The sequence below is a fragment of the Populus alba genome, chromosome 1 (assembly GCF_005239225.2).
Source record: "Populus alba chromosome 1, ASM523922v2, whole genome shotgun sequence".
Lineage (NCBI taxonomy): Eukaryota > Viridiplantae > Streptophyta > Magnoliopsida > Malpighiales > Salicaceae > Populus > Populus alba.
Genome location: NC_133284.1, coordinates 22,470,890 through 22,497,906, shown reverse-complemented (window position 1 = coordinate 22,497,906; position 27,017 = coordinate 22,470,890). Strand labels below are relative to the sequence as shown.

Here is a 27,017-nt window from a genome sequence, read left to right as displayed (position 1 = left end):
GCTAACTCCTCCAAATCAACATATGATTGCAACTCCACAACATTAGTTATGTCTCCATTTAAGCCATGTAAAAACTTGAACGTAATCACTTCCTCATCTTAATTAACATTAGCCCTAATCATAGCCATCTATAATGCTTTATGATACTCCTCCACACTCTTATTACATTGTGTAATCATTTGTAAATGATTAAACAACTCTCGATAATAGTGTTTAGGAACATACCTCTTTTTCATTATTGTCTTCAACTCTACCTCTATGCTAACTAGTCTTTCTCTATTTCTTCTTCTTTCTACCACCAATCTCTCCCACCAAACAATAGCATAGTCGGTAAACTCCACTATAACTAACTTAACCTTCTTCTCTTCTGAGTACCTATGAATGCCAAAAATCATCTCTACCTTTCTCTCCCACTCTAAGTAAGCTTTAGGGTCAGTTTTTCCCTTAAATGCTGAGATTTTCAACTTAATACCACTTAAATTTCAATCTACGTCACCCAAATCATCAAAATTCCTCCTATGCCCAAAATCCCTATCTGGCTGAATTCTACTCCTCCTTGGCCGAGTCTCATACAATTCATTCTTATATGTATGAAACTCACTACCATGGTTAAAATCATCTCCGGCTCCTTCTGTAGAGTTTTTAGCAACACTCTCCTTCTTCCTAGCTTTTTTACCCTTTTTCCCAAGCCCATTTTCAACCTCAGTCTTTAATTTTTCAAACCTACTCATCATCTCTCCAAACATGCTTTATCTGTTTTTGCATTTTAGATAGCCCATCCTCTAGAACTCCTCTCTTTTTCGGTGACACACTGCTAAAAGATATTATCTCTTTTTTTTTTATATATATATATATATACTTGCATGAAATTGTTAGCAATAAAAAAAAAAAAAATACCTCGCACACTTGTGTTTCACACAAAAATATAGGTTTTTCACTCTAATATGCTCACCACGCCTTTTTTGTTTTCACTCAAAATTGCCTTTCTTTAGTTCTTAAGATCACTTAGCAACAATTTCAGAAAAAACAACCAACTACGCAATGAATTTATAAACGCAATATAGACTCAAGAAGCAAAAAATTACGAAACTAACAAAGCAAAACTCGATGACAAATTCACGAATAGCAATGCAAATTTGTACAAATAAAATGATGATTTGAAGACACGAAATAAAAAAAAATCAGAAAAGAACTAAACAATTATGAATTATTAAGAACTAAAAGAAATTTATAGAAACTCAAGAAATCAACTAATCACCTAAATTTTCAAGAAACACAATCAAGACTACTAAAAGATTCACAAATCAAGACTAACCAACTACCTAATGATCAAGGTTTCTTCAAGCATGTATTCAACCAAAACTCAAACAAAGTGATTTTTCTTTTCTTTTTTATACAACAACAATCGAAATTTCAAGATCAAGCCTCCTTTATATATATACATAAGGTTTGTTTTGTTTTGTTCTTATATATATATATATAGGTGATCAAATATATCAAGAATAAAACAAGAAACAATAAAGACTCAAATTGAAGGATATAACTTGTGATTAGATCAACTCTAATATCAACTGATGCGAACCCTAGTGGAACTTAATGAAATTCGCGACCCCAAGATCAATTTAATCCAAGTTTGTTAAGATATGAATGAGCTTATCATAATGAAAGACTTGCTCTAAGGCAACAAGATTATAAACCAACTCGATCACAACGCCTACACCTAAAGACGAGAAAAGAAACTTTAAATTCACAACCAAGAATGGTCAATTCTTTAAAGATTTGAAAGTTCAATCAAGACCAGAAAGTCGGCAACAATGTTGAAATTATCATCAAAAAGTCTGCCCTAAAATTATTCTTAAAGAGTATTTTCCCTAATGGGTCTCACATAAGCCCAATTTAAATAACAATCAACCCAAACTAAAATTAACCCCAACTAATTAAAATAAACAAAATAAACAAGTGTAAGACCCAAATAAAATGTCTCCTCTCAAAATAAATAAAGTTTGATAGCCCAACTAATTAAATAAGACAAGTTTGTTGTTTTCACATTATGTCTAGCAGCAGTGAAAGCCCAACTTAAAATAGATGGTATAGAAGTCTAGTTTCCATCCCAATTGAAATCACATCAAAATTCAAGTTGTAGCTCCAGTTATGACCAAAAAAGTAACGAAAGGTCAAACTATCTGAATCTAGTCTTCTTCTCCTAATCCTTGTGTAATGGTCTTGGTTCCACCAACAAGCCCCTCTTGATTATGAATCAAATTAATCAAGGCTTGCTCTTTATTATTACAAATCCTCTTGAAGTCCACCTTAGCCCATGTATCTTGAAGAAGTCTATTAAAAGTTTCTTTGAACTTCTAAGCCCTAAGCTTAGTAATTGGATCAACTGGAACCTCCCATGGATCCTTTGATGGTTGGATCACATCAAAAGGGTTGTGATTTAATAATATTAAAAGGAATTTCCTTGTTATTCAATTTTAAAAAATTATTTTAGTCAATCTATTTGAAATGATCAAAGTACAAAATTATAGAGGGAAAAAAAGAAGGAATGAAAAATAAAAATAGTCAGGCATATGTGTAGGCCTGTGCACTAGGCCTTTTTTTGTTCCATATATTAAAGGAAAGATTATGTGTCATCCTCCTTTTGTTATTATTTTTAAATGATGCTGGCGAAGTGTCATTTGCTGGTTCACTTTTTAGCGATCAGAAGGTAGCCGAAAAATCAGGGCATGAGTATTTTGTGCTTAAAGATTTGATTTTGAATCATTTTTTGACCTACAACATCTAGATAATACCATGGAGATCTTGATAAACATATTTATGTCCTTAAAAAAATAATCCAAAAATCCAAAATCAACCCGAATTCAAAAAACTTCTCGAGCTTAGATCTACCATCTTAAGTGATAAAATATCAAATAACACCTTATTGAAACTCTTCTTATCAAATGAAACTCATTGACACTAAAAACGATTTTTTTCATGACCATAATTGGTGTCAACAATGATTTTTTTATTTACCATTGAAATCCAGCAACTTCCTCTCTCATCTCTCAAATAATGAATTGAAAAATAAGAAAAATATTTTTTTTGGCCCAAAATCAAAATTTAAAAAACTAAAAAGATTGAAAACTGATCATTTGAAAAACTTTGCTTGCTAATTGTATAGATTGCCACCTATTTTCTCTATTTTTTTTTTCACTTTGATCCCTTGCTATTTAATATTGTCATTTATTAACAAATTAGAAACAATTGACCTCAAGGACTCAATCAAAAAGGGGAAAAAATCAATAACTAAAAAAAATAAAATTGGACTATTGAAATCTATAGTGAATCAAGGCATTTACATTGTGCAATGCCTTTTAGTTTTTAACTTAATAATATCTTCAAATATTTACATTCTTAATTTTTTATATTAGTGTAATCAAGTTATTTAGTAGTTTTAAAAATTAAGGAAATTAGCTTAGTTATAAATTATCAAATTTTATATAAAACTATACACATTTTAAAAACAAATATATAATAAATACTTGATTACATCATTTTTAAAATTTAGTGGAGTACTAAACAACAATTTTATTAGCATCATACATCTCCTCTATTTTTGTTATAAGTAGATTTTATTTGAATAAAGAAATATTTTAATACAAAAAATCTCACAAATATTAATATAGTAGCAAATGTGGTGAGAGAAGACATTAAGATTTTGTATTCTAGAATGCAAATGTTGGTATATGACATTCAATGATCTGCCAAATTTTATTATTTTTTGGAGTTTTTTTTTGTTTTTTTTAATTCAAGAAAGCTCTCTTAAAAGCTCTCGTTGAATATATACTTGAAGTTTACAAAGAATAAAGTTCTATTGAATTAAACCTAGACGTCTCATAAAAATTTTTCAACAACGCTTTGAAAACAAATCGAAGGTTTTATTCAGAGTATCAAATCATCAAATCTTGCTTTGCAATTCAAGCCTAAAATCATGTTTTTACAAAGTATAAATCTTGGCTTGATTTTACAAATAAATCAAGTCATTATATATCAAATTCAAGTGAAGAATGAAAGGACTGTTTTATTATTTTATAAGAATATTTTTAATAAAGATTTTAGTCGGTTATATATTTACTAAAATTAAATATTTATATACATGAGTTTGTTTAATTCTAGGTATTCAAAATCATATTAGATATTGAACAATAAATTAGTTTTATATTCCTTATTATAGCTAAGAATGTGGATCATAAGCTATCCAACCTTGTATAAGAATTATTAATTTTAAATATCAAGTACTTTCATTCAAATGAAATATTTATTTAAAAATTTTCATTTATATGTACTACTATTATTTACCTAATTGTTTATCAATAACTTAAAATTAAGAATTTTTTTTTTTTTTTTTTTTTTTTTTTTTTTTTTTTTTTTTATCTATGATCGTCATGATTTATATGACCACCTGCCCTCCCCCACATCCTTTACATTATCGACAATAAATCTTTAGTGACATGTTTTGGACTTCATTTTAATGATTATTCTCTGACTGTTACTGTCCAACCTGAAAGTGGACAACTAACCTAGGGAATAGAGCAAAGACATGTATAGCTAAGAATTGTTTGAATTTCTTAGAGATTCTTTATTTGTGTTATTAAGATATAACTAAAGAGATACGTAGAATATAAAATTATGAATTCTACAATTTATAAATATTATTTTTATCATCACAAAAGTATCAAAAGAAAAAAAAGAAATTTGTTTTATTATTTTCCTCATTGGATGTAACTATTTTTGCTTGCCCTTGTACGAAATTAAGCAAATAAGTTTGCGGTTATTAGTTTTTATGGAAAAAGAAATACCCTAAACCGAAAAGGGGAAAAATGTTTTTTTTTTTTTATTAGCTATATCATGTCTTAAACAGAGAGACTGATCAACAAGAGTCTGAAAGAGACAGACAGATTCTTGTCTTCGCTTACAATAAGCAGCTCGATCTCACTTTCTTAACATTCAGCACCCTTCACTAATCACTGCTGTGACTGTGACCCAAGAAAAGCTGAAATTCTTAGAGCCCAAAAGGAGAGAACCAAACTCCTTTTGTACTGCAACTTTGCCGTGCCATTCCATTTGTTCTCCAGGTGCTTTCTTCTCTCTTTTCTATTTAGGCTTCTGGGTTTTGCTCAAAATATAAAATTAACTTATGGGTTTGGTAAAAAATTCAACTTTATGGCTTTATAAGTTCTAGCCATGTTCAATTTGGCCTTACAACTTGTGTGTCTGAGTAGTTTTGATGGTTTATTGGTTGACTAATCAAGGATGGTAATGGTTAAATTTCTGTTTTTGAGCGTGTTTATGGGTACCCTTTTTGCTTGGTTTATAGGAGTAGTTAGCGGTGGATAAGTAAACAAGATTGAAAGGTCAATCAAACTTGCCTGATTGTTTTAGCAAGCCAAGTTCAATTTTTGGTTGTGGTTTTTTTGTTCCTTAAATTGGGAAGTAATTGATTATATGGTAACGCTGAATTTTGCTAATGCAAGTTAGTGGGTGGTTCAAAGGTCTTTTCATTGTTACGATACCACATGCTTGTGTAAAATGGATTTATGTCATTGTGACATGACAACGTTAATTGCATTTCTGATATTGGATTAGATACTAGGTTTATGTCACTTTGTTTCAGCTATTCTTTTAAGATGGTGTTGTTCTTAGTTTGATGTTTTTATATTGGCTGAAAAATTTGACATTCGAAGAAAGTCTCGGTTTTTTATTGAATGTAACTGAGGCATGCAAGTTTTAGGCTCTATCAAATTGCAATTGGTTGGGGTTCATGCATTCTGAAGTCACCTCATGAGATTTATGAGAATCAAATCTTAGTTCTTTTGTTTTTGTCCTTTATCTTTCCCTTTTCATCATCTTTTGGAAGCTTATTTAATCTTTGATGACAGTTACTGAGAATTAAACAGGTAACTGATAACTGTTAACTGACAATAGAGGAGTACTGCGTGGGTTAGATTGTGATGCTGCATGTTGCTACCAGCTGAGGGGATAAGGATGAATTCCACGATGGATGATATTAACTTGATTCAGCAAGCACAGAGGCATCATTTGGTGGTCAGAGAGCTTGGAGAGGAGATCGATTTGGAAATTGGTCATGGAGATGATGACCATTCATTTGCTAACACTCCTCTTATGGGTGGTCGACCACGAGAACATTCTGCTGAGGACAATGATGAAGTCAAGAATATGATGGCTTCTTCTCAATTTTCAAACGAAGAACAAGATGTGCCAAAGACACAACCAGTAAAAAGGAAGAAGAAGGTGGTCAAAAGATGGAGAGAGGAATGGGCAGATACCTACAAGTGGGCATACGTGGATGTGAAAGAAGGAACTGCAAGGATATTTTGCTCTGTTTGTAGAGAGTATGGGAGGAAGCATCGAAGAAATCCATATGGGAATGAGGGCAGTAGGAATATGCAGATGAGTGCACTGGAAGAGCATAACAATAGTTTGCTTCACAAAGAGGCTCTTCGTTTGCAGATGGCCTCCAAGGATAAGATTGTGGTCGATAAAACCATTTATGTAAAAGGTTGGTTGCTTATCCATGCTTTTCTTCTCTCAAGGGTGGATTTTAAGATTTTAACAAGTGGTTTTGTTGTGTATATATTGAACCATTCTTGTGACTGCATTATTCTATCATAAGGTTTTTCTTTTTCGTAATCTTTCTTGCTGAAATATACCTTTTGTCCATTTCATGACAATGTTCCGTAAATGAAGCTCTTATGTCAAAAACAGCTGGATCTATCGTTGAAGCTGCACTTAAAAGGGACCCTCATGAGGTTGAGTTCATCCAATCAGTGCAGGAAGCTGTTCATGCTTTAGACAGAGTTATTGCAAAAAATTCTCAGTAAGTTACCATATAGCAAAGCTTTTATAATTTTCTTTCTTGTTTTTTTAGCCTTCAAAAGTGAAAAGGAGTTCAAGTCAAAGTTATTTGGTATCCTCATGATGTCACTTTACTTTGTTTCAGTTATGTCAACATCATGGAACGCTTATTAGAACCTGAACGCATGCTTGTTTTTCGAGTGCCTTGGGTGGATGACAGGGGTGAGACACATGTCAATCGAGGTTTTCGGGTACATTTTAACCAGGCATTGGGTCCATGTAGGGGTGGTATTCGTTTCCACCCATCAATGAACTTAAGTATTGCCAAGTTTCTTGGTTTTGGACAGGTACTCATTGTATTTATTGTCTTCAGTGGATTATCTTCCGCAGTTCTGTGTCCCAAATTCATGATGAAACTTTGCCAAGCATTTTACATTTCTCCCTTCCAAACTGATGGGCATGAAGCAGAAAATATTTTTTTAGAACACTAGAAACTGAAATGGATTGATCTAACTTGTCCTATATAATAAGAGGGGAAAACTCATGCAGATGCTACATTATGTCATGCTCTCTACTTTGCTGCAGACATTAAAGAATGCCTTATCGCCATACAGACTAGGAGGGGCTGCTGGTGGAAGTGATTTTGATCCAAAAGGAAAAACTGACAATGAGGTGGCATTGGTTCATTCTACGTTGTGATGACTTTATAATCTTTTTCATTTGTAATTCTCAGAAATTCTGATTTCATATGTTTTTTATGAAACCTTCACTGACAGATTATGCGCTTCTGCCAAAGTTTCATGAATGAGATTTATAGATATCTAGGTCCGGACAAGGCAAGTAGAAAAAGACTTTATTGCTCTAATTGTTCTAATGTCTAATTGCTCACTCATGGTTCTACTAGTCTGATTTCATCTTGTAACTTTTTAGGACCTTCCATCAGAGGAGATGGGTGTTGGTACGAGAGAAATGGGGTATCTACTTGGACAATATAGACGCTTAGCAGGGCATTTTCAGGTACTTTCACTTTTCCTTCTCTAATGCTTGCTTCTCCCCTCCTCTTTTATAAAGCAGATTATTTTATAGAAAGAAATAGAAGTGAATGAACAATTATGGAATATGAAAGCATCCCCCAAAAAAGGAAAAAGAAACCCAAGAAACAAATAAAAGAGCATTCCAATCAGCTAGGGCCTCCATAGCATTGGCTGATTGAAGATGCAAAGGCAAGGAAAACTATCCTACCTTGTAAAGAACTGCATCATTGAGAGATAAATTTTGAAGATTGTTGCATTCTCACTCTCTGGTTGTTGTTATTGAATTGGATGTTCATAGAGATTAATGAATACTTAAAATGTTGTGAATGTCAGAATGTGTGCATGTCTTTTCTCCCTCGATTTTCATGTTTGCTTGTGAAGGAGGTTGTGAAGAATGAGGAAAAAGAAAAAAAATAGAAGAGGAGAGATTAGAGCTTTCAATTGAAAAATTTTTCCTTCTGGAACTTCATTGAACTAGGACTAGATGTAAGTGCACAGGGAAAAAGTGATTTCTCTAACCCATAGCTCTGTTTAGGAACTCTAGTTCACAACCAATTGGGACTGAGAATTGTTCTTGTTAGAATCTTGTAATCATTTCCATATCTATTATAATTGATTCAAAATCTTAGTCCTTTGTTTTCTACTTTTAGACAGGTGTCTTTTCTGCTTTTAAAATCAAATTGACAATACCACCTCGTCTTGGGATAAAAGTGAGCCTTACAGTGTTGAACTGAAGGTTGCTTGTTCTAGATAATCTAACTATACTGAAATTTTTTTATGTGAGATGCTTTTTTCCTACAGCTTCCCTGTACACAAGTTTTCCATTTTTTTTTTGGGGGTGCGAGGCTTACCTTAATGTATCTTCTATCAAAGAACCATCTTAACCCAAAATTTTAAGCTATTAGCTGACCAAGATATGATTTATATTATTTTCCAATACACTCCCTCAAGTGAAAGTTTTTGGGGCTTGAGACTTGCACGGGTCTGCACTATCTTGTGCTATTAATTAATTTTTAATTAGAAAGAGAAGGGATGTGGTGAGATTCAAACTCATGACCATTTGGTCATCAAGACTTCAATACTATATCAAAGAACCATCTCAACTCAAAAGCTTAAGGAATTAGGTAAAGTCTCAAGATATGATTTATATTGTTCTCTAATACCTTCCATTTCACATTATAAGTGCTTCAAATTTATTGTTTTGTCAGTATTCATCATGGAAAGAGACTTATCTTTTCCTTCATATTCATGCCTAACTCATGCAGGGAAGTTTCACAGGGCCAAGGATATTTTGGTCTGGCTCTAGCCTTCGAACTGAAGCTACTGGCTATGGGTTGGTAATGATTCTCCTATTAAACTCTTAGATACTACACGTGCACATGTTTTTAAGTTTTGTGATTTATAGTTGTGTGCTTCCATGTGTGAACAGTCTTTATTCTCTGTTTTGCCATAGTTTGAGATTGTTACCTGTGTGTGAAATTATTTATTCTCTGGTTTACTGTATAATTGTCTTCTTAGTGAGTTTAATGAACTCACTGTATTACTCTTGTTTAAGTATCTTAATATCTAACAAATTCATCATGCTTTTGCAGGTTTTCTTTGTGCAGCTTATGCTTGCTGACATGAATAAAGAAATCAAAGGACTAAGGTTCCTCCCTTGCTCCGAAAACTTGTTACTGTTGATGTCAATATACCTCAAGTTAATGGCATAGTATAGGCCAATAGGAATATATTCTTACATTCGCTATAATGCAGTGAGATGTATTGTGTTTGAGGCATGATTGCATTTGATTCTTGCAAATATCTGAATATTTCTCACCTGTATTAGGCTTATTAGCTGCTTAATATACTGAATAAAGCATTTAGTTGATGCGGAGCTGCTTTTGCAAATTTTTAGCATTTATTTATTTATTTATTTCTGAATTTCCCATCCAGATGTGCTGTAAGTGGTTCTGGAAAGATTACAATGCATGTTCTAGAGAAGCTTATTGCTTATGGCGCCCTTCCGATCACAGTATCAGGTATGTTTAGTCGTTGGTGAATATTTTAAACTATCAAATTGAGTGATGGGCTCTAGCATGCCATATTAGTTGATCATCGCAATTAACAATCTATAAGACCATAACTGCATCTTTCAAAAGTGTTTCTTCCAACTTCTGTAGAAGACTTGCAAGAGGAGTGATGCCTTCAAGGTTTTGTAGGTCTTTTATCTTGTATCTCAAAAAAAACATAAAAATACAGAAAAAGCTCCTATTTCTTGTCACAATTTTGTTTATTTGGTTCTTCCACTTTCAGTGTTTCTGATATTTAGGGGTTAATGGCTATAATGCGGTTGAGGTTTTGCTGCAGAGGATTATTTGAGTAGCTATGCTTGTAACATGTATCAAAATATTGGACAGATTCAAAGGGATATCTGGTGGACGAGGATGGATTCGATTACGTGAAAATATCTTTTCTCAGAGATATCAAAGCGCAGCAAAGAAGTTTGAGGTGTGTTTTCCATAGTCATCATTAATCTTGTTGCTTAGTTGATTTGTTGACATTTTATGGTGTTATTATAAATGTGGAATCTACAGAGACTACTCAAAGACTTATGCTCGTTCTAAGTACTATGACGAAGCAAAACCTTGGAGTGAAAGGTGTGATGTTGCATTTCCTTGTGGTTACCAGAATGAAATCGATCAATCTGATGCCATTAGTCTGGTTAATTCAGGCTGTCGTATCCTTGTTGAAGGTAGGAGTTCCCAGTGTAATCCCTTTAGGCATTAATATTTCGTCCTTCATGACTTTCAACTTTCACATCAATTGACAGGGACTCTGCAATATTCTCTGTTTCTCAGGTTCAAACATGCCATGTACTCCTGAAGCTGTTGAGGTTTTGAAAAAAGCCAATGTTCTCATTGCTCCTGCTATAGCAGCTGGTGCTGGAGGGGTAAGTTATTCCAGTTAACTTGTGCACGATAAATATTCAATACACGTTGAACAATGTCATGGATTTTGTTTGACATATTATGACTCCGCCCCATGCTCTGGGGATGAATGTTGACCAAGCATACCTTTTGAAAAGAAATGCATCTTATCATGATTATGAAGTGGGCTTGTTTCCTTTATTTTTTTTGTATGTGGTAGGTACTGCTACTATTCAAAAGATTGTAGAAGTCCAGGGGCTTAGGAGTCAAAAATCATTGAAACTTGAGTAATTTTTATAGTTTCAACTTCTCTGAAGATCAGGACTTGATGTAGGACTTCTTTGGACTTTTGTCCCACAAAAGGTTGCCGTGAGCCAGGTTTTGTTATTTGTGGAAATAGGGTTGACTAGTTTCGTCAAGAGTAGCTTTGGCCAAATATGGTCTCAAAGCTGTGTTGCACTTGCAATCTATATTAGAAAGTTGAAGGTGTATTGATAAGACTGGTCAACTTATCATTGTTGTTTGTGCAAGATGGGTTTGAGTCTTCACAATTTTATTCAGCCTATTTATATGTGCTAAATCAGTAATACACCTGGGTGCAGGTTGTTGCTGGGGAGCTTGAGTTAAACCATGAGTGCAATTTGCTGAACTGGTCACCTGAGGACTTTGAATCTAAATTGCAGGTAAGGCTATTTTGCTTTTATATTTTTTTCTTGTTGTTTTGAATATTTTCTAGCTGGAATGGGTATTTTTGTTTTTTCAATGTTGGAGCTTGGAGCTTGGAGCTTTGTGCTCAAACTGAGAAGCAATATGTCATCTGCTTGCAAGAACCACCTCCTTCAGATTTCCTTCTAAAATGACTCCAAAGTAGTCAACTCAAAGTTGTAGAATATTATTTCTGGTCCAGACTGCAAATTAGATTATAATGTTTGAAGTGGCCTGAAGTGTTCATGGGGATCCTTCTCGTTACAGTACCACATAATGACTAGTGTTTAGGTCTGTGTTGGGGTTCAGTAGGTGGAGCTTCTCCTTGCGGGTTGTTAGTTGTGTACTTCATTCCTATATTCTACTTTCTGATGAAAATATATACTTGATGAACATTATACATTTTAGTTTGGTTGGATTTTCTTTTTATTGACATATTTTATGTGGATTTTCCTATTACTCCTCCTAATGGTAGGAAGCAATGAAACAGATCTACCAAAGAGCCCTGAAAGCAGCAAACGATTTTGGCTACCAAAAGGAGAGTCCCGAGTAAGTGTCTTCCTACTGGCATTATCATGTCTAAAATTTTGTCTTTATGAGTTGTGATCCAAGTGACCCATAGCAAGCAGATGGGGAACGAGTGTCCTGAAAATTCTCATGTAGAGCAACTTGAGAGCACTCATGTTTCACGATTTATATTATTATGCAAGGAGTTTTTGATTTTTGTTTCTTACTATATGATGTTATCACATGGAGTGCTATGTATCAGAAACTAGTTATTGAGATGTTCCCCTTGAGAGTCTAAATCTAACAAGAAGTTGACAGTTCTGAGACGCTACAGCTAGAAGAGCTGATGGTTTGGTGACTTGGTTCAATCTACTACGAGCATTTTTTGAATTCCAGCTCGTCAAAAGTCGAAACCGTGAAGGTTTCATGTTTTTTCCAGTCCCACAAATTCATGAATTGAGAACACGTCTAGTGACTTCATAAGTGTAACGAGTGTGATAGGTTTAAAAACCCTATTCCCTGAAATTAGTTTAGACGCATCAGTGTTTTGGTTTTGTTAGTTTCGTAGTAGGGAGATTCTACAGACCACCAAAGGCCAAAATGATGCGATACATGAAATTATTTTGAGTCTAACACGAGAGATATATTATTTTCCTTATCTGCCTTTTCATCTTTTGTTCTTCTCAGGGCGTTGGTGCACGGAGCTGTCATCTCTGCTTTTCTAACCATTGCTCAAGCGATGTCTGATCAAGGATGCGTATAGAAGTCAAGGATAACATATAATTCACATGCTTCACTAAAGTTATATGATCTCTGAAGGGGGCACTCGGCATAAAGAAGTGCTCGTATTATCGGCAGCGTCATTCGGATCCTTAATGCCAGGGAAAGTCCAAGATCTGTATCTCGACTCGTGTAATATCAACTGAGACACAGAATGGTAATTGGTGGGGGGTTTATTACAACATATTTACTGTAAAAATTAGTTCTAGTGGTGGTATAATAGAAGGGCGCCAGAGCCCAAAGGGGTGTGTTTTCTATTCTGGACCCATTAATCAATCCAGATGTTGCAGTAATGTGAAATATTCTAATACTGCTATTAGAAATAAAATCATTCATCGTTGCTATTCTTTGAGAAAAATGTTCTCTCCTTTGCTCCTTATTCTGATCTTTTCAACTAGTAACTTGAACATGGATTTAGAACCAAGAACACACTTAATTCAAGAATTCCATGTCATGCTGGAGTAGATTTTAGCCAGCTCGATAAGTGGAAAAATGCTGTCATTTACATGTATCTCGTGGCGCAAGAAAAGGATGTTCTCCTTCCTCCATGGAAGCTCCATCTCAAACAATAGAGAACGAACGGATTCTTGCTTTTTGTCAGCCAAAGCGAATCTGCATCGTCAGTATAGGTTCCCATTTATTGGGATGAAGCCTTACTTCTTGTGCCGGAGCTCGCTATTGAGAATTGTGAGAGGTTTGGAAGGCTGGAGTTGACACGCCGCCGCTGCTTACCATGACCTTATTTTCACGTTTTTCTGCCAGTAACAACGTCCACATGTAGTGGTAATGGATTAACTTAGCAAATAGAGAACTTCGATTATAATGCTAGATTTTTCTCAACTTGTTCTAAATTCTGAATTACATCTCCAGTAACCCCTCACTTGAACAAAAGGAAATCACTCTGATCTACACATCCCTCTTCCTCGCTCATTAAATACATAGGGGAAAAGGAGATAAATACGTGTAGGACAACGCCCGAAAATTTATTGCTCAAACACACTTTGCCTTCAATATCCTATATTACAACACCAAATACTTTTTATTTAAGCAGCTTTCCTTGAAGAGTGAGAAGAGTCAGATTTCTCCGCCAGATAGTGCTCAAGCATATCTTCTTCATCATCTGCCATTATTATATCAAAGAAAGGACGATGTTCAACGGGATGCATATGATTAAGTTCCGACATTGAAATTCAAGTTACCAAATAAAATCTCCATGCCTATAAAATGCCAAAACTATGAATAGTAGACTGAAGAAGATAAAGAGTCACCTTCAAAATCATCGTCATCAAAATCAATTTCTTCCTCGTCTTCCACGTCAGAGCCTTCATCGACTGCTATAGCACCTTTCTGCAAAAGGGACTCAACATGTTATTTACCTTTTAGCATAAAAGAGTTTCAGTTAGAAATTAGAATGCAATTTCTATCTAAACATCAAGCCTTCTCTGTGATAGACATCTAGAGCATAGTTATTAAACCCGGTTCAGGATGGGTTTCATGGGTCAACCCGGAAACTTTTTTAAGTTCTAATATTTAATATAAATTTTTTTAAAAAAAAAAATTCATGTAAATACAGGCTATACATATTGTAAATAATGAAGTTTAAAAAAATATTTTAAAAAGTTTTTTAACCCACATTAAAAAGATATTATGTTATTCTTTTAAGTTAAAGTATTTAAACCAAAAAGTTTTTTTATACCATATTGAAAAAACATAACTTTTTTCTTGGAAATATAGAATATATATACTAATGGGTTTCAAATCCTACATTTGAAAAAAAAAAAAAAAAAAAAAAAAAAAAAAAAGTCTTGTCTGGGTTTTGCTGGGTTGTTGCCCGGCCTGTCTTTTATTAAACTCAGACCGGTCCAGCCACCGGGTCAACCTGCCGGGCCGGGTTTAATAACCAGGATCTAGAGTGGAACCCAACTTGTTATTGATATATGCCAGCAAAAGATGCATGAGAGAATTCAAATTATTTTTGAGAAACTACATTGCTTTTATCTTATGGACTTGGGTATGTGATTTGGAATGGCCAGTAAAAATCACAATCAATAGCCATATCCCAGTGCTAGCAATATAAATCAAAGTTGATCTCAAATGTTAATAAAATGCCTTTAATCACAGGCTGCCTGTAAGCATGGGAAATTGAATTATGCATCCACTTTATGATTGGGAATATCATCAAATCTTAACATGGGAAATTGAATTATGCATCCACTTTATGAGAGGGAGGAAAAGTTGGGGGTAGCATACCGCTTTTCCACTTTCATACCACAGTCTGCCTGTAAGCTTCTTCTCCTTTGGGGCTGTGAGAGCAGACTCAGGCATCAGCCTGAAAAATGGTCCCAGTCATAAGTCACTAATTAATGACTGAACAAAGACTTATTCCAGTGATATGATTATAATCTAAGAAAAAAAGAGTTTCATAAAATGCAGCACATGGTTATTTGTGAGGTGAAATGTAGAAGAAAATCATCTGAAACTGCGTATCCACTTTTTCCTTACACAGCAGCATCACATGCTTACTATATAAAACATAAAAAGACATCTACAAAACAAATGACTCAACTATATATTGCCCATAACATGGAGAATATCACTTGGAATAAGAAAAAAGGCTTCTAGATTGTTTGTGATTTAAACCAAGTAGCAAGCTATTAAGAAAAATGACAAAATAAAATAACATGTAAAAACTACCCATTCAAGAAAATATTACACAAATCACCTTTTATACCAAAATGCTCTTACCATTAAATAGAGTAATTTTAAAGGTCATTTTGGGTATAAAACACAGTTTCTGTTGCATATCTAAAACATAGAAGGGGTCATCTATCAAACATTCAAGCTTTGGGCAGTGCTTGTAATTTCATGACACCTCTAGGGAATAGTATGAACATAAAAGAAGGCTTCTTCAATGAGATGAACTAACCACTTCACTCTTGTAGTGCATTCGAAATGAAACCTGTTCTCGTTGAAGTCCCACAACTAGTCTTGGCAAACTCCAATGAACAAACACCTTTATTTCTCTTCTTTTCTCTTCTTTTCTTTATATAAGCTAATAGAACCTATAGGGGGGGTTTTACATGCTAATGCATGATGAGTCTACTGTATGATTAATCTTTTGCTTAGTATGAAATCACAATTCTCTTGCTTGTGAGAGCAACAAAAAATATTTTGAAAGGTTCCTCCTAAAAGTAGTGAATGATGCCAACTTCTTCAAGGTTTGACCCTCCTTCCTCTCTCCAATTATTTTCAAAATGAACATTAACAGAAAAGCAAAATGAGAAGCAGCAACCATATCTCAATTAGTAATGGTTTGCTTTAGACCCATCTAAAATTGTTCAACTATCAGTTTGCAGCATCAATTTGCAACTTAAGTTTTGCAATCAAACCATGTCAAAGGTAGTAGGTCTCACAGAAATTATTAAATTCTCTCAACACCTCATGAAAATAACAGGCAACCCTATCCACTCGCTCTTATGCCCTATGAAAAAAGGGTAGCTATGCCAACTACCAAATTTTATTTAGGGTTAGAAAAACACCATGACACAATAACAACAACGACAAGAACAAAAAATGGGATGATTTTGTTTCCAAGCTGTGGACAACCATAAAGTTTCAAGGATAAGAAACATATCCCAATAACAAAAATGGAATGGAACCATGACCTTGAAATATAGGATTCAAATAATAGAACTTACTTGGCTCGCTCAAGGGCCAACTCTGCTTCAAATCTCTCTCTCCAAGCCAGAAATGTCTCGACAGTAACAGGTTCTCCATGTGGTACAATTACCTGTAAATGGATGGATAGGTATGAAGTGGCTTCTTAAGAAAATAAAAATAAGGACAGCAACAAACATCTGGAATTATCAATGCACAGTGATATGATAAGGTTTTGAGATCTAGTGGACATATCTTGGAATGCTAAATTATGTTTTCACTTAAATCTAGTAAGAATACTGCCAACAAAAAAGAAAAAAATCAGAACACAGGAATCCATACATCATCTTTTGCTGCCTCTTCATTTTCAATGTCCTCATTGCTGGCATCTTGACTGTATCTTTCAGACAGCCACTCTTTAGCAGACGTAACTAGTGTGTAGACCATCGCCATACCAAGATTTTCAGATGCCTGTGAAGCATATTATCAAGTAAAATTATTAGCATAACCACACAATTTCCTGAATTGTGTATTCACTTTACAGTACACATATTTTACTGAACAAAAATAAACAGCTTAAACATTTAGAGGATTGAATATTTTGCTGCTCTACAGAATTTACACTTTCACTGTGGCCCGTGCCATCTCAGTTCTTGCTCTTCTTAAGTGGTTTTTGAGGATTTTTCTGTTGTATTTACCCATCACTGTTCCAGGTAACACAACATGAATAGAGTGCATTAACATTCCTCAGCATTTCCAAGCATAAGAAATTGTTAGACACAGCTCTATCAGATGTATGATACCTAGCTTGACTTCATTCTTAAGAGGTAGAGTAAAAAATAAATATATTGAGTTCAAGTGATTACCTCTTGCTCAAGCTTTTCCTTCAAAGTTTTAAGATCATCTGTTTGGATACCTCGTAAGCTGGAACAGAGAGGAACAACAATCAGATGTCTCTAGACAGGGTTCATCTATATAATAGTTCGATTATAGTTCATACTTCTATCACTTGACAGTAGTAATTTTGATCCATGTTACTTAAGTATCACCCAGCCCTTGCACCACACAGCCGATCAACTGACTTAGCATGATAGGTGTTTAAACACTTTCTGAGTGCATTTGAACGTTTAGCATAGGGACAAGAACTCAACAGCCTTTCTATGAGCATTATATTTTTGTAGGTCAGGCTTTTTTGATGAGTGAAAAGAATACTTGCAAAATAGCAATTAGTGCAGGCTGGCTGCCTCTATGGCTTGAGTCCTGTCAGTGCTTATAATAAAAATAATGAAAATAAATGTGAAAAAAAGGAAAGAAAAGCAGTATACTTGCAAAACACCAAGGAATTTCTGTTTCATGAAAATCAAGTTTAAAAATTTTATGGTTTCATGAACATAGCATTTTAACAAAAATCTATGCACAAGCCACAATGAATTTGCAAAGAATTTCCGTTGCGTTGTCATCAAAGAGAAATATCAAGGTTGATATAGAGACTCTACAGAAGAAGAAACCAGGAGCAAGCAATAACTGTATATCTAGTCACTTTTTGCAGCAGGTAACCTGGTTGCTGTACCACTCTCACTGACGGCGTTTTTACGAGCTGCAGGTTGTAACTAGATTTTGGAGATGACAGTGCAGCAGTGGAAGCAACAATGTAGCACAGACATGTAAAAAAGTTGACGCAACCATGGAAAAGGGAAGCTAATTTTTCTTACAATTTTCAGATAGGTAAATGCAGCTTCTCCTTGTGATTTGTGAGTGGTGCACGTGAGGCATCATGAATAGTCTTTCAATAATGTACCTTACTGATTCATGGTCAAATTAACTTATTGTTTCAAGTTTTGGTAATTCTGCAACCACAATTTCCTTCTGTATTTTGGCACTTCAGTCACTTTTCTAAGGGTTTTATGAATCTGAGGTTTATTTTCTAGGTCCAAGTCAGTCTTGATATTGATTATAAACTTTCCTATACAGGATTCCGAACCTAATAGAACAATGGAGACTCCATGAATGTCCATGAATACTCATGCATTCTTGTTATTTGCTCGGAACCTTGATGACAAACTATAAACATTATAATTTGGGTCCAACGCATGTGTGCCTCTAATGTCTTCACCTCCCCCCTCTCTTCTTTGTCTCATTCTTCTTTTTTAATCTTTCAATTCAATCAGATTTCGGAAGAAGGTGGCTAGGAAAACAGCGATCCTTTTCTGTTACATGTTTGTGTGGTATTTGAGAAGCATTTAACAAATCAAGGAAAGCACACCGAGAGCAAAGTTGAGCTCCACAGACAAAAAAAAGTAATTTTCTTTTAAGTAATACATTTTAATTTTAAATAGAGATAGAGAACACTAGATCATGAAAGGAACACCTCCACATAGGAATGTCTGCAACATGTACATACTAACCTCTTCACGTTCAAAAGAGGAGGTTCATCTGGATACTTTTCAGTGTGGCAGAAAACTAGACCTAGCTGAACTGCAAAGGAAATGGGAAAGAACTTAATAAATAAATACTCAAGTCTGATCAAAGGAGGGCACCACCAAAACAGTCCTAAAAGCCAAACATGAAGTTGAATTTAACAAGATGGCTATGGAAGTTTCTTAAATTCTGTAGGATGCTGGGATGATTCATTCTACTGATCTAGCACAAATCAAAACATGTTTATTGCACCAAAATAAAGAGAATAACCTGGAATGTCAGTAGACTCATCCGTGTCATCATCCTGTAGTAATTACATATGAAAAACAAGCAAATTAATATTTTCCAGCCAGTGCTAATTTACAAAAAAAAAAAAAAAAAACCTTGAAGAGAGATCCAATCTGATAGAATGTATGTAAAGTAAGAACAAACCAACCAACCTGTGGAGATATTGTTATTTGGAAGCAACGCTTAGAAGTGTTTAAGCCACTCTCGCTAGAATGAACTTCTGTCATTGCATATCATTAGTTTGTTTCCTTGGGAAAAATCAAAAAAGAAAGAAAGAAAGAAAGAAAGTACCTTTGAACTCATCCATAAGTATGGCTTCCAATGCTTCGATTTCCATCTCCTGCTCCTGTCCATAGTCTGCCAATTCATTTCATTCAATCAATCAGTTCTTAACACATAGATATAAACATGCCCCATTGCTGTAGCCCAACGCAACACTTCTTCTCTACTGGGAAGGAACTGATTATCAACCATCCAATATATCTAATCATAAACAATATATTCAAAAAAACCCATTAAGAAAATCAAAGGAAATTACCAGTCATGGTCGATAATTTGCTTTTTTATTGGATTTTAATCTCTCTATTCTGTTTCTCCAGAAGATTAATGCCGACTACTCGACAAAGCCAAAACCTAACCTATTAAAATCAACCTGGCCCGGGATTTAAAAACAAACCGGATCCAGTGCGTGTGTTTTTTTTTATATATTTATTAAAGTTTTGTTACCTAAAAAATTATTAAATGTTTCATATTTATATACTTATATAAATGATTTTTTCTTCAATAATAATAATAAAATTTAAATTATTGAGGTTTTATTGTAACTCTAGATTTTATTAGCATTTGAGATTGATACAATGAAATTATTAATTTGTCCATCCAATAAAAAAAGGGTTTTGTTTGTAAGGACAATAAGGTAATTTTGTTTTTTTATAAAGTAAGATGACTAAAATACCTTTTAAAAAAATAAAAATAAAATGAAAGCGACTTTGTCTTTTCTATTTTAATTAGCTTGTATTCAGGGGCTCTTTAATATTTTCATTATGGTTTTTTTTTTTTTGTTATTATCGAGTTGATAATGAGTAATTTGATATTTTAGCATATATAAAATATTATTTAATATTAAAAAGCAAATGACGTATTGATGTGCCGTGAATGATTCAAAAATCAGCAACAATGATTCTAACAAAAATGGATGAAGGATGGGTCTGGTTGTGTTGTTTTTTTATATATATATTTAGGTTGGATTATAGTGATTTTAATGTAAATAAGATGGAGGATAGACTAGAATGATACTTTGATAAGATAATTTGGATGCCACAAAGATCATTCTAGGATTTCGATGCCACACTCTTTGTGATTGAAGAGTAATAAGTTAGATAGGGTTCTTCACAAAATCAATTTAAAAGAACAACTCTTAATTTTCTGAATTAAGTTTCAAATCTTGGCCAAAAGTATTTATTACATATTCTAATACTATATTTATAATTGGAACATCCCTTCAAAGTTAGGAAAATTCAACATGACAGAAGTTAGACCTAAGAACTAAGCTTTTAATAAAGTAACTAGACAAATTTAACTAACACACGTTTGTTTTTACCTTTTTGAAACATAAGCAAACCAAATTTAAAACAGATATAACTTTTTACTCAAAAATCCAATGCAATCATGGTTGGACAATCTAGAAAAATCACGTTCTAAACTTGAATTTCACCTAAATAAGTTTTGTTATCGCATGCAATGGATGACTTCAAATTCGGGTTCAAATTCATCTACTATTCTGACCGTAAACAGCATCAATTCCTTCACTTATTTGCATTATCAATCCAAATTCAAGTAGCCTAGCATCAAAAGAACCATTAAGGGGTTTTCCCATCTCCAAGTTTCAATTGTAGGCAAATAAGCACCTTTGAACCAATTTCAAATGGATTGCTAATTTTTAACTTAGACGCAGCTTCAATCATTCCAATTTGATTCGTCAAGGCCTGTTGTAGTTGTTTTGTTGTCGCTTTTGTCATTGCACCATCTGAATCCTCTTGCATATTAGATTTAGCTTTACGAGATGGATTATAAATCTCATGATGCACATCATCAACCCCGGGTTGATAATGATTTATCCTCAAATCAGAATCGTCATCGTCATCATCATCCAAGTATGGAGTCAAGTCTTCCACATTAAAAGTTGTTGATATGTTGTAATCACTAGGAAGATCTACCTTATACGCATTGTCATTCACCTTCTCTATAATCCGAAATGGACCATCAGCTCTTAGCATCAACTTGGACTTATGTTTGCTTAGAAATATGCCCTTAATAATATGAATCCAAACAAGATCTATAGGTTCAAACCTAACCATTTTTCACCCCCTTGTTAGCTTGTTTAGTATACTTTGTTGTTTTCTCCTCAATATGTAATCGAACCTGCTCATATAGTTTTTTCGTCAATTCTACCTTTCTAATTCCATCCATAGATGTCCTCTCATCAATTGGAATATGAGCAAGATCAATAGGAACACAAGGATTATAGCAATACACAACCTCAAATGGTGAAAATTTTGTAGCCCCGTGCACACTACGATTACATACAAACTCCACAATAGGCAAACAAGTATCCCAACTCTTCAAATTCATATATATAACAGCTCGTAACAAAGAAGATAAAATTCGGTTTACTACCTTAGTTTGTGGATGACATGTCGTACTGAAAAGTAACTTCGTTCCAAGTTTCCTCCAAAGAGTCTTCCAAAAGTGGCTTAAGAACTTTGTATCACGATCAGAGACAATGCTTTTAGGAACTCTATGCAAATGAACAATCTCTTGAAAGAATAAATCAGCAACATGTACTGCATCGTCAATTTTGTTACAATGAATGAAATGGGACATTTTGGAGAATCGATCAACCACCACCATTATTGAATCCCTCTCACATTGTGTTCTTGGTAATCCCAGTACAAAGTCCATACTAATGTCCATCCATGGTTGCTCTGGAATAGGCAATGGCATATATAGTCCATATGCATTCTCTTTACCCTTAGCTCTCTTGCAAATAGCACATCTTTCAATCATCTTGTGTACATCCCGTAACATGCAAAAAAAAAAAATGTTCTTTTAGCAGCTTATAAGTCTTCTTCTCCCTAAAATGACCACTAAGACCACCACAATGAGCCTCTCGCACAAGAAACTCCCGTAACAAACCTGAAGGAATACATATTCTGCCTATTTTGAAAAAGTAACCTTCATGCATAAAAAACCCATCACAAGCTCCCTTAGCACATTTGGCAACCACATTAGCAAAGTAGGAATCATTGGCATATTGATCATTCACTTGTTCAAAACCCATCAACCTTGCATTCAACATAGAGATCAGTGCATACCTCCTAGAAAGAGCATCAGCAACCACATTAACTTGCCCTTTCTTGTACTTTATGACATAAGAAAATGACTCCATAAACTCCACCCATTTAACATGTCTTCGATTCAACTTGCTTTGCCCCTTAAGATACTTCAAGGATTCATGATCAGTATGTATAACAAATTCTTTAGGCAACAAGTAGTGTTGCTATACCTCCAGAGCCCGAATCAAAGCATAGAACTCTTTATCGTAAATAGAGTAGTTCAAACGTGCTCATTTTAACTTTTCACTGAAGAATGCAATCTGCCTCTTTTCTTGCATCAAAACAACCCCAATTCCAACTCCGGAAGCATCACTCTCTATTTTAAATGTTTTAGCAAAGTTTGGAAGTGCTAAAACTGGAGTAGTACACAACTTTTCCTTAATTATCTCAAAAGCTTTCTACGCATCTTCACTCCATCTAAACTCTTTCTCTTTTTTCAAGCATTTTGTCATACGAGCAATAATAAAGGTGAAGTCTTTCACAAATCGCCTGTAGAAAGAAGTTAAACCATGGAAACTCCTCGCATTAGCGATACTAGCAAGTTTTGGCCAGTCTCGAATTGCCTCAATTTTCTTTTCATCAACCCTAACTTCCCTATTAGAGAAAGTATATCTAAGAAACACGACACTTTATTTATAGAAGTAACACTTTGTGAGTTTCCCATACAAAGAATCTTGCAAAGTCCCAAACACAACTCTAAGATGCTTCACATGATCATTAAAGGTCTTGCTATACACTAGGATGTCGTCAAAATATACTACAACAAACAGCCGAATACACTTCCTCAAAACATGATTCATAAGCCTCATAAATGTACTAGGCACATTAGATAACCCAAATGGCATTATCATCCATTCATATAACCCTTGTTTAGTTTTAAATGTTGTTTTCCATTCATCTCCCTCTTTCATTCTAATTTGGTGATAGCCACTCATCAAATCGACTTTAGAAAACAATGCAGCACCATGCAAATCATCAAGTCTAGGTATAGGAAATCAATATTTAATTGTTATTTTGTTGATAACGCGACTGTCCATACACATCTTCATGGTAACATCTTTCTTCAGTATAAGCAAAGTAGGTACGAAACATGGACTAAGTAATTCTCGCACATAGCCCTTCTCTAAGAGCTCACCGACCTACCTTTGAATCTCTTTCGCTTCCTTTCTCGCACATAGCCCTTCTCTAAGAGCTCACCGACCTACCTTTGAATCTCTTTCGCTTCCTCTGGATTACATTTGTATGCTGGTATATTAAGAAGTAAAGCTCCCGGCACCAAATCAATTTGATGCTCAATTCCATGAATAAGTGGTAACCCTTTAGGTAATTCATCTGGAAACACATCTTTAAATTCTTCAAGTAATTCCTTAATCTGTCTTGGTAAGTCTAATCCTTCTACTTATAGTAATTGTTTTGCCCAAACCATGAAAACAATCCCTATCGTGATTAATGCTTGTTTGATGTCTTCTTTTTTTGCTAACAACAGCCCCTTACATGATGTCACCTCCTTTTGGTGGCTTCATAATTGATCCTCTCTAACCTTTTGAGAACTTAGTGATAACAAGTTCACCTTCTTTCCCTTCAGCATAAAAGAATAAGTGTTCTTTCATCCATTATAGGTCACATCCTTATCAAACTGCCATGGACGACCCAGCAACAAATGGTTAGCTGACATTGGCGTAACGTCACATAAAACCTCGTTGTGATAGGTTTTAATGGAAAAAGGTACACGGACTTGCTTTGTCACTCGAATCTCCCCATTCTCATTCAGCCATCGCAAACTATACGACCTGGGATGTGAAAGGGTAGTTAAACCCAATTTCTCCACCAAGGTAGTTGATGCAACATTAATGCAACTTCCATTATCAATGATCATCCTACACACTTTATCTTGAATCTGACATCAAGTATGAAAGATGTTCTCGCGTTGCTCATCACTAACGTCAATTTATGCATTTAGAACCCGTTGCACAACCAACAAATCTCCCTTCACTAGTTTGAAATCCTCTTCTTGTTCAGCCACTTGTACCTCATTTTCATTGATTAGTACTTAAAAGTGCATGTTTATCAAGGTTTTATATCATCATTTTGCACTTGAAGTATCAATAACTCCTTAACTAAAGCATGTTTTATAATAACAAGTTTGATACTATAAGATACCTTAATTTATGGTAAATGCTCATCTTAAATACAGGCCTATCACATAAATAAAAGGATTGATTGATGAGTTTAAGTATTGAAAGTGAAAGGACAAAGAGATGGCCAAACTTAGAAAAGAGATGCCGGTGCAGTCCAAACCGGAACACTGCTCGGTAATTGGATCATATCTGGAGCTCTAGATCTCGGATTTAGGTCCATTTTATACGGATGGAAAGGTAAGACAAAGGCCTATAACTTTCATGTGGAGCCCAAGATTTAAAAAGGCCGTTTTGAAGTCCAAACTGAAGGAACAACGAAGAAGTCCGAAGCTGTCCTGCAACCCAGACACTATTTAGTGTTCAGCCCATATCTTGAGTTCTAGAAGTCCAAATGACCTCATCTTTTTTTTGTTGAAAAGCTGAGACAATTTCCTAGAACATTCCTGAGGATTCTGGGCAAATTATGATGTTAGCAATGACGTCTTGTTCAGACAAGAAGATAAGGATTGTCACCAAGTCAAGATGTGGCCACCCACTCATCAATTAATTAACAAATCAATAGTTCCAAATTTTGGCCTATAAAAGGAGGCACTTACCATGTATTGAGGCATCTTGGTTTCCAGATCAAGATCATGCTCTTGCTTTCTCTCTTTGTATTGCTTATGTTTTGCTTTCATTAATATCAAGTTTATGCATTTCATTTCCTTTCCTTTACTTAGTTAACTTCTTTCTCATTTATGTTCTTATCTTGTTCATCTATGTTTCTTTCTTTCATTATGTTTAGCTAAGTTAATTATGTCAAGGTGAAAAGGGTACACTAATGGTGTAAGAATAAGTATAATATAAACTTAACATGGACCTTAACGTTGGATACTAACATGTTTTATATTTGTTATCTTGTTCACTTTTAATATTTTGCTTGTTAAATGGTTAATCTAGATTTATGTTGTATAACACTTGGTACAACAAATACTTGGTACTTTCATAGCCCATACTGTATGGTATAACCGACACTTGAGCTATGAAAGGAACTTGATTTGTTGTTAACATAAGTTATAATCATGAATGCCTGCCAACATTTACAAGCATTAGCTTTATTCGAATAAGATAACTAATGTAATCATGTTAACAATTTATAATCTGATTGGAACCTCCTTTATGTGTGGTTTCCAATTGAGTAATAAGAGTTTATACTATACTTGTTTGAAGTACCATTAGTGGATCCTCTAGCCTTGACATTTATTTTTATTGTTGTTTAATCCTTACATTAATCTTTCAACTCAAAGTTCTCATTAATTTCTTCCTTCTCTTCTTTATTATTGTTGTTGTTTTTATTATTATTATTATTATTATTATTATTATTATTATTATTATTATTATTATTATCTGTTCATAAACTCAGTATATAGGCTGGAAACCTGTGACCCGATCTTTTAGATCATTCTCAGGTATAACAACGCCACGTACTGAGTATTATTATTATTATTATTATTATTATTATTATTATTATTATTATTATTATTATTATTACTAGTACTACGATTGTTATTATTATCATTATTATTGTTATTGTTGCGTTATTATTTTATAATTTATACAATTAACCTCTCTGTGGTTCGACCCCGGTCTTGCCGGGTTATTTATTACTTCGACACTCTTGCACTTGGGAGAAGACATCAAGCTTTTGGTCGTGTCAAGTTTTTTGGCGCCGTTGCCGGGGAGGTAAATTCTTGTATAAATTATAATATTTAATTTATTTTCTCTTTTCACTTTTCATTTTATCTAACTTTTGTTTTCTTTGTTTTGTTTTGTTTCTTTTTCTTCTATTTTCTTTTCTTCGTTTTATTCCCTTTTTACACGTGCATGCGAGTTTGGCCACGTACATTAAGTGGTCGAATTTGTAGGGTATCCTCATCATTTTCAGAAAATATGGCCGAAGAAGATAATCAATCACTTCATAATGAGAATAATGAGAATAACCGTATGAGAACACTTAGAGACCACATGAATCCCACAAGAACAAGTGCACCCTCATGCATAGTTTTCCCTCCTGATGCATCTCATTTTAATTTTAAGCCAGACATTATTCAACTTTTACCTTCTTTTCATGGCTTAGACCTAGAAAATCCATACTTGCATTTAAGGGAATTTGAGGAGGTCTGTAATACCTATAATGACTCAAATTGTAGCATGAACACCATTCGATTAAAGCTTTTTCCTTTTTCATTAAAAGATAAAGCTAAAACATGGCTACAAAATTTAAGACCAGGATCCATTCGTGCTTGGGATGAAATGCAACAACAATTTTTAAAGAAGTTTTTTCCG

The 27,017-nt window shown here is 34.2% G+C and overlaps 2 protein-coding genes across 8 annotated transcripts; one reads left to right on the top strand and one right to left on the bottom strand.

The window, feature by feature from the left end:
* Positions 1-4,877: 4,877 nt before the first annotated feature.
* LOC118040872 (uncharacterized) lies at positions 4,878-13,154 on the top strand. Of its 7 annotated transcripts, none has more exons than XM_073409929.1 (16): positions 4,880-5,120; positions 5,925-6,565; positions 6,754-6,883; positions 7,007-7,208; positions 7,411-7,533; positions 7,638-7,697; positions 7,792-7,878; positions 9,161-9,232; positions 9,488-9,543; positions 9,831-9,916; positions 10,295-10,385; positions 10,472-10,629; positions 10,736-10,827; positions 11,407-11,487; positions 12,000-12,058; positions 12,704-13,154. In XM_073409929.1, the coding sequence occupies exons 2-16, from the start codon at positions 6,004-6,006 to the stop codon at positions 12,777-12,779; spliced, it is 1,935 nt and encodes a 644-aa protein (XP_073266030.1). In that variant the 5' UTR covers positions 4,880-5,120; positions 5,925-6,003; the 3' UTR covers positions 12,780-13,154. The 7 variants fall into 7 exon arrangements, with proteins under 7 accessions (XP_073266038.1, XP_073266030.1, XP_073266028.1 ...); XM_073409927.1 differs by having other exon boundaries at positions 4,881-5,120; positions 5,971-6,565; positions 11,985-12,058; XM_073409933.1 differs by having other exon boundaries at positions 4,881-5,120; positions 6,772-6,883; positions 11,985-12,058.
* Positions 13,155-13,592: 438 nt separating this feature from the next.
* On the bottom strand, positions 13,593-19,853 carry LOC118040874 (uncharacterized). The gene is made up of 11 exons (XM_035047918.2): positions 19,698-19,853; positions 19,451-19,516; positions 19,312-19,379; positions 19,142-19,175; positions 18,859-18,928; positions 17,320-17,377; positions 16,796-16,924; positions 16,495-16,586; positions 15,047-15,125; positions 14,065-14,143; positions 13,593-13,916 (listed from the first exon to the last, which is right to left on the bottom strand). Exons 1-11 carry the CDS (start codon positions 19,702-19,704, stop codon positions 13,840-13,842), a joined length of 759 nt encoding a protein of 252 aa, XP_034903809.1. The 5' UTR covers positions 19,705-19,853; the 3' UTR covers positions 13,593-13,839.
* Positions 19,854-27,017: the final 7,164 nt, after the last annotated feature.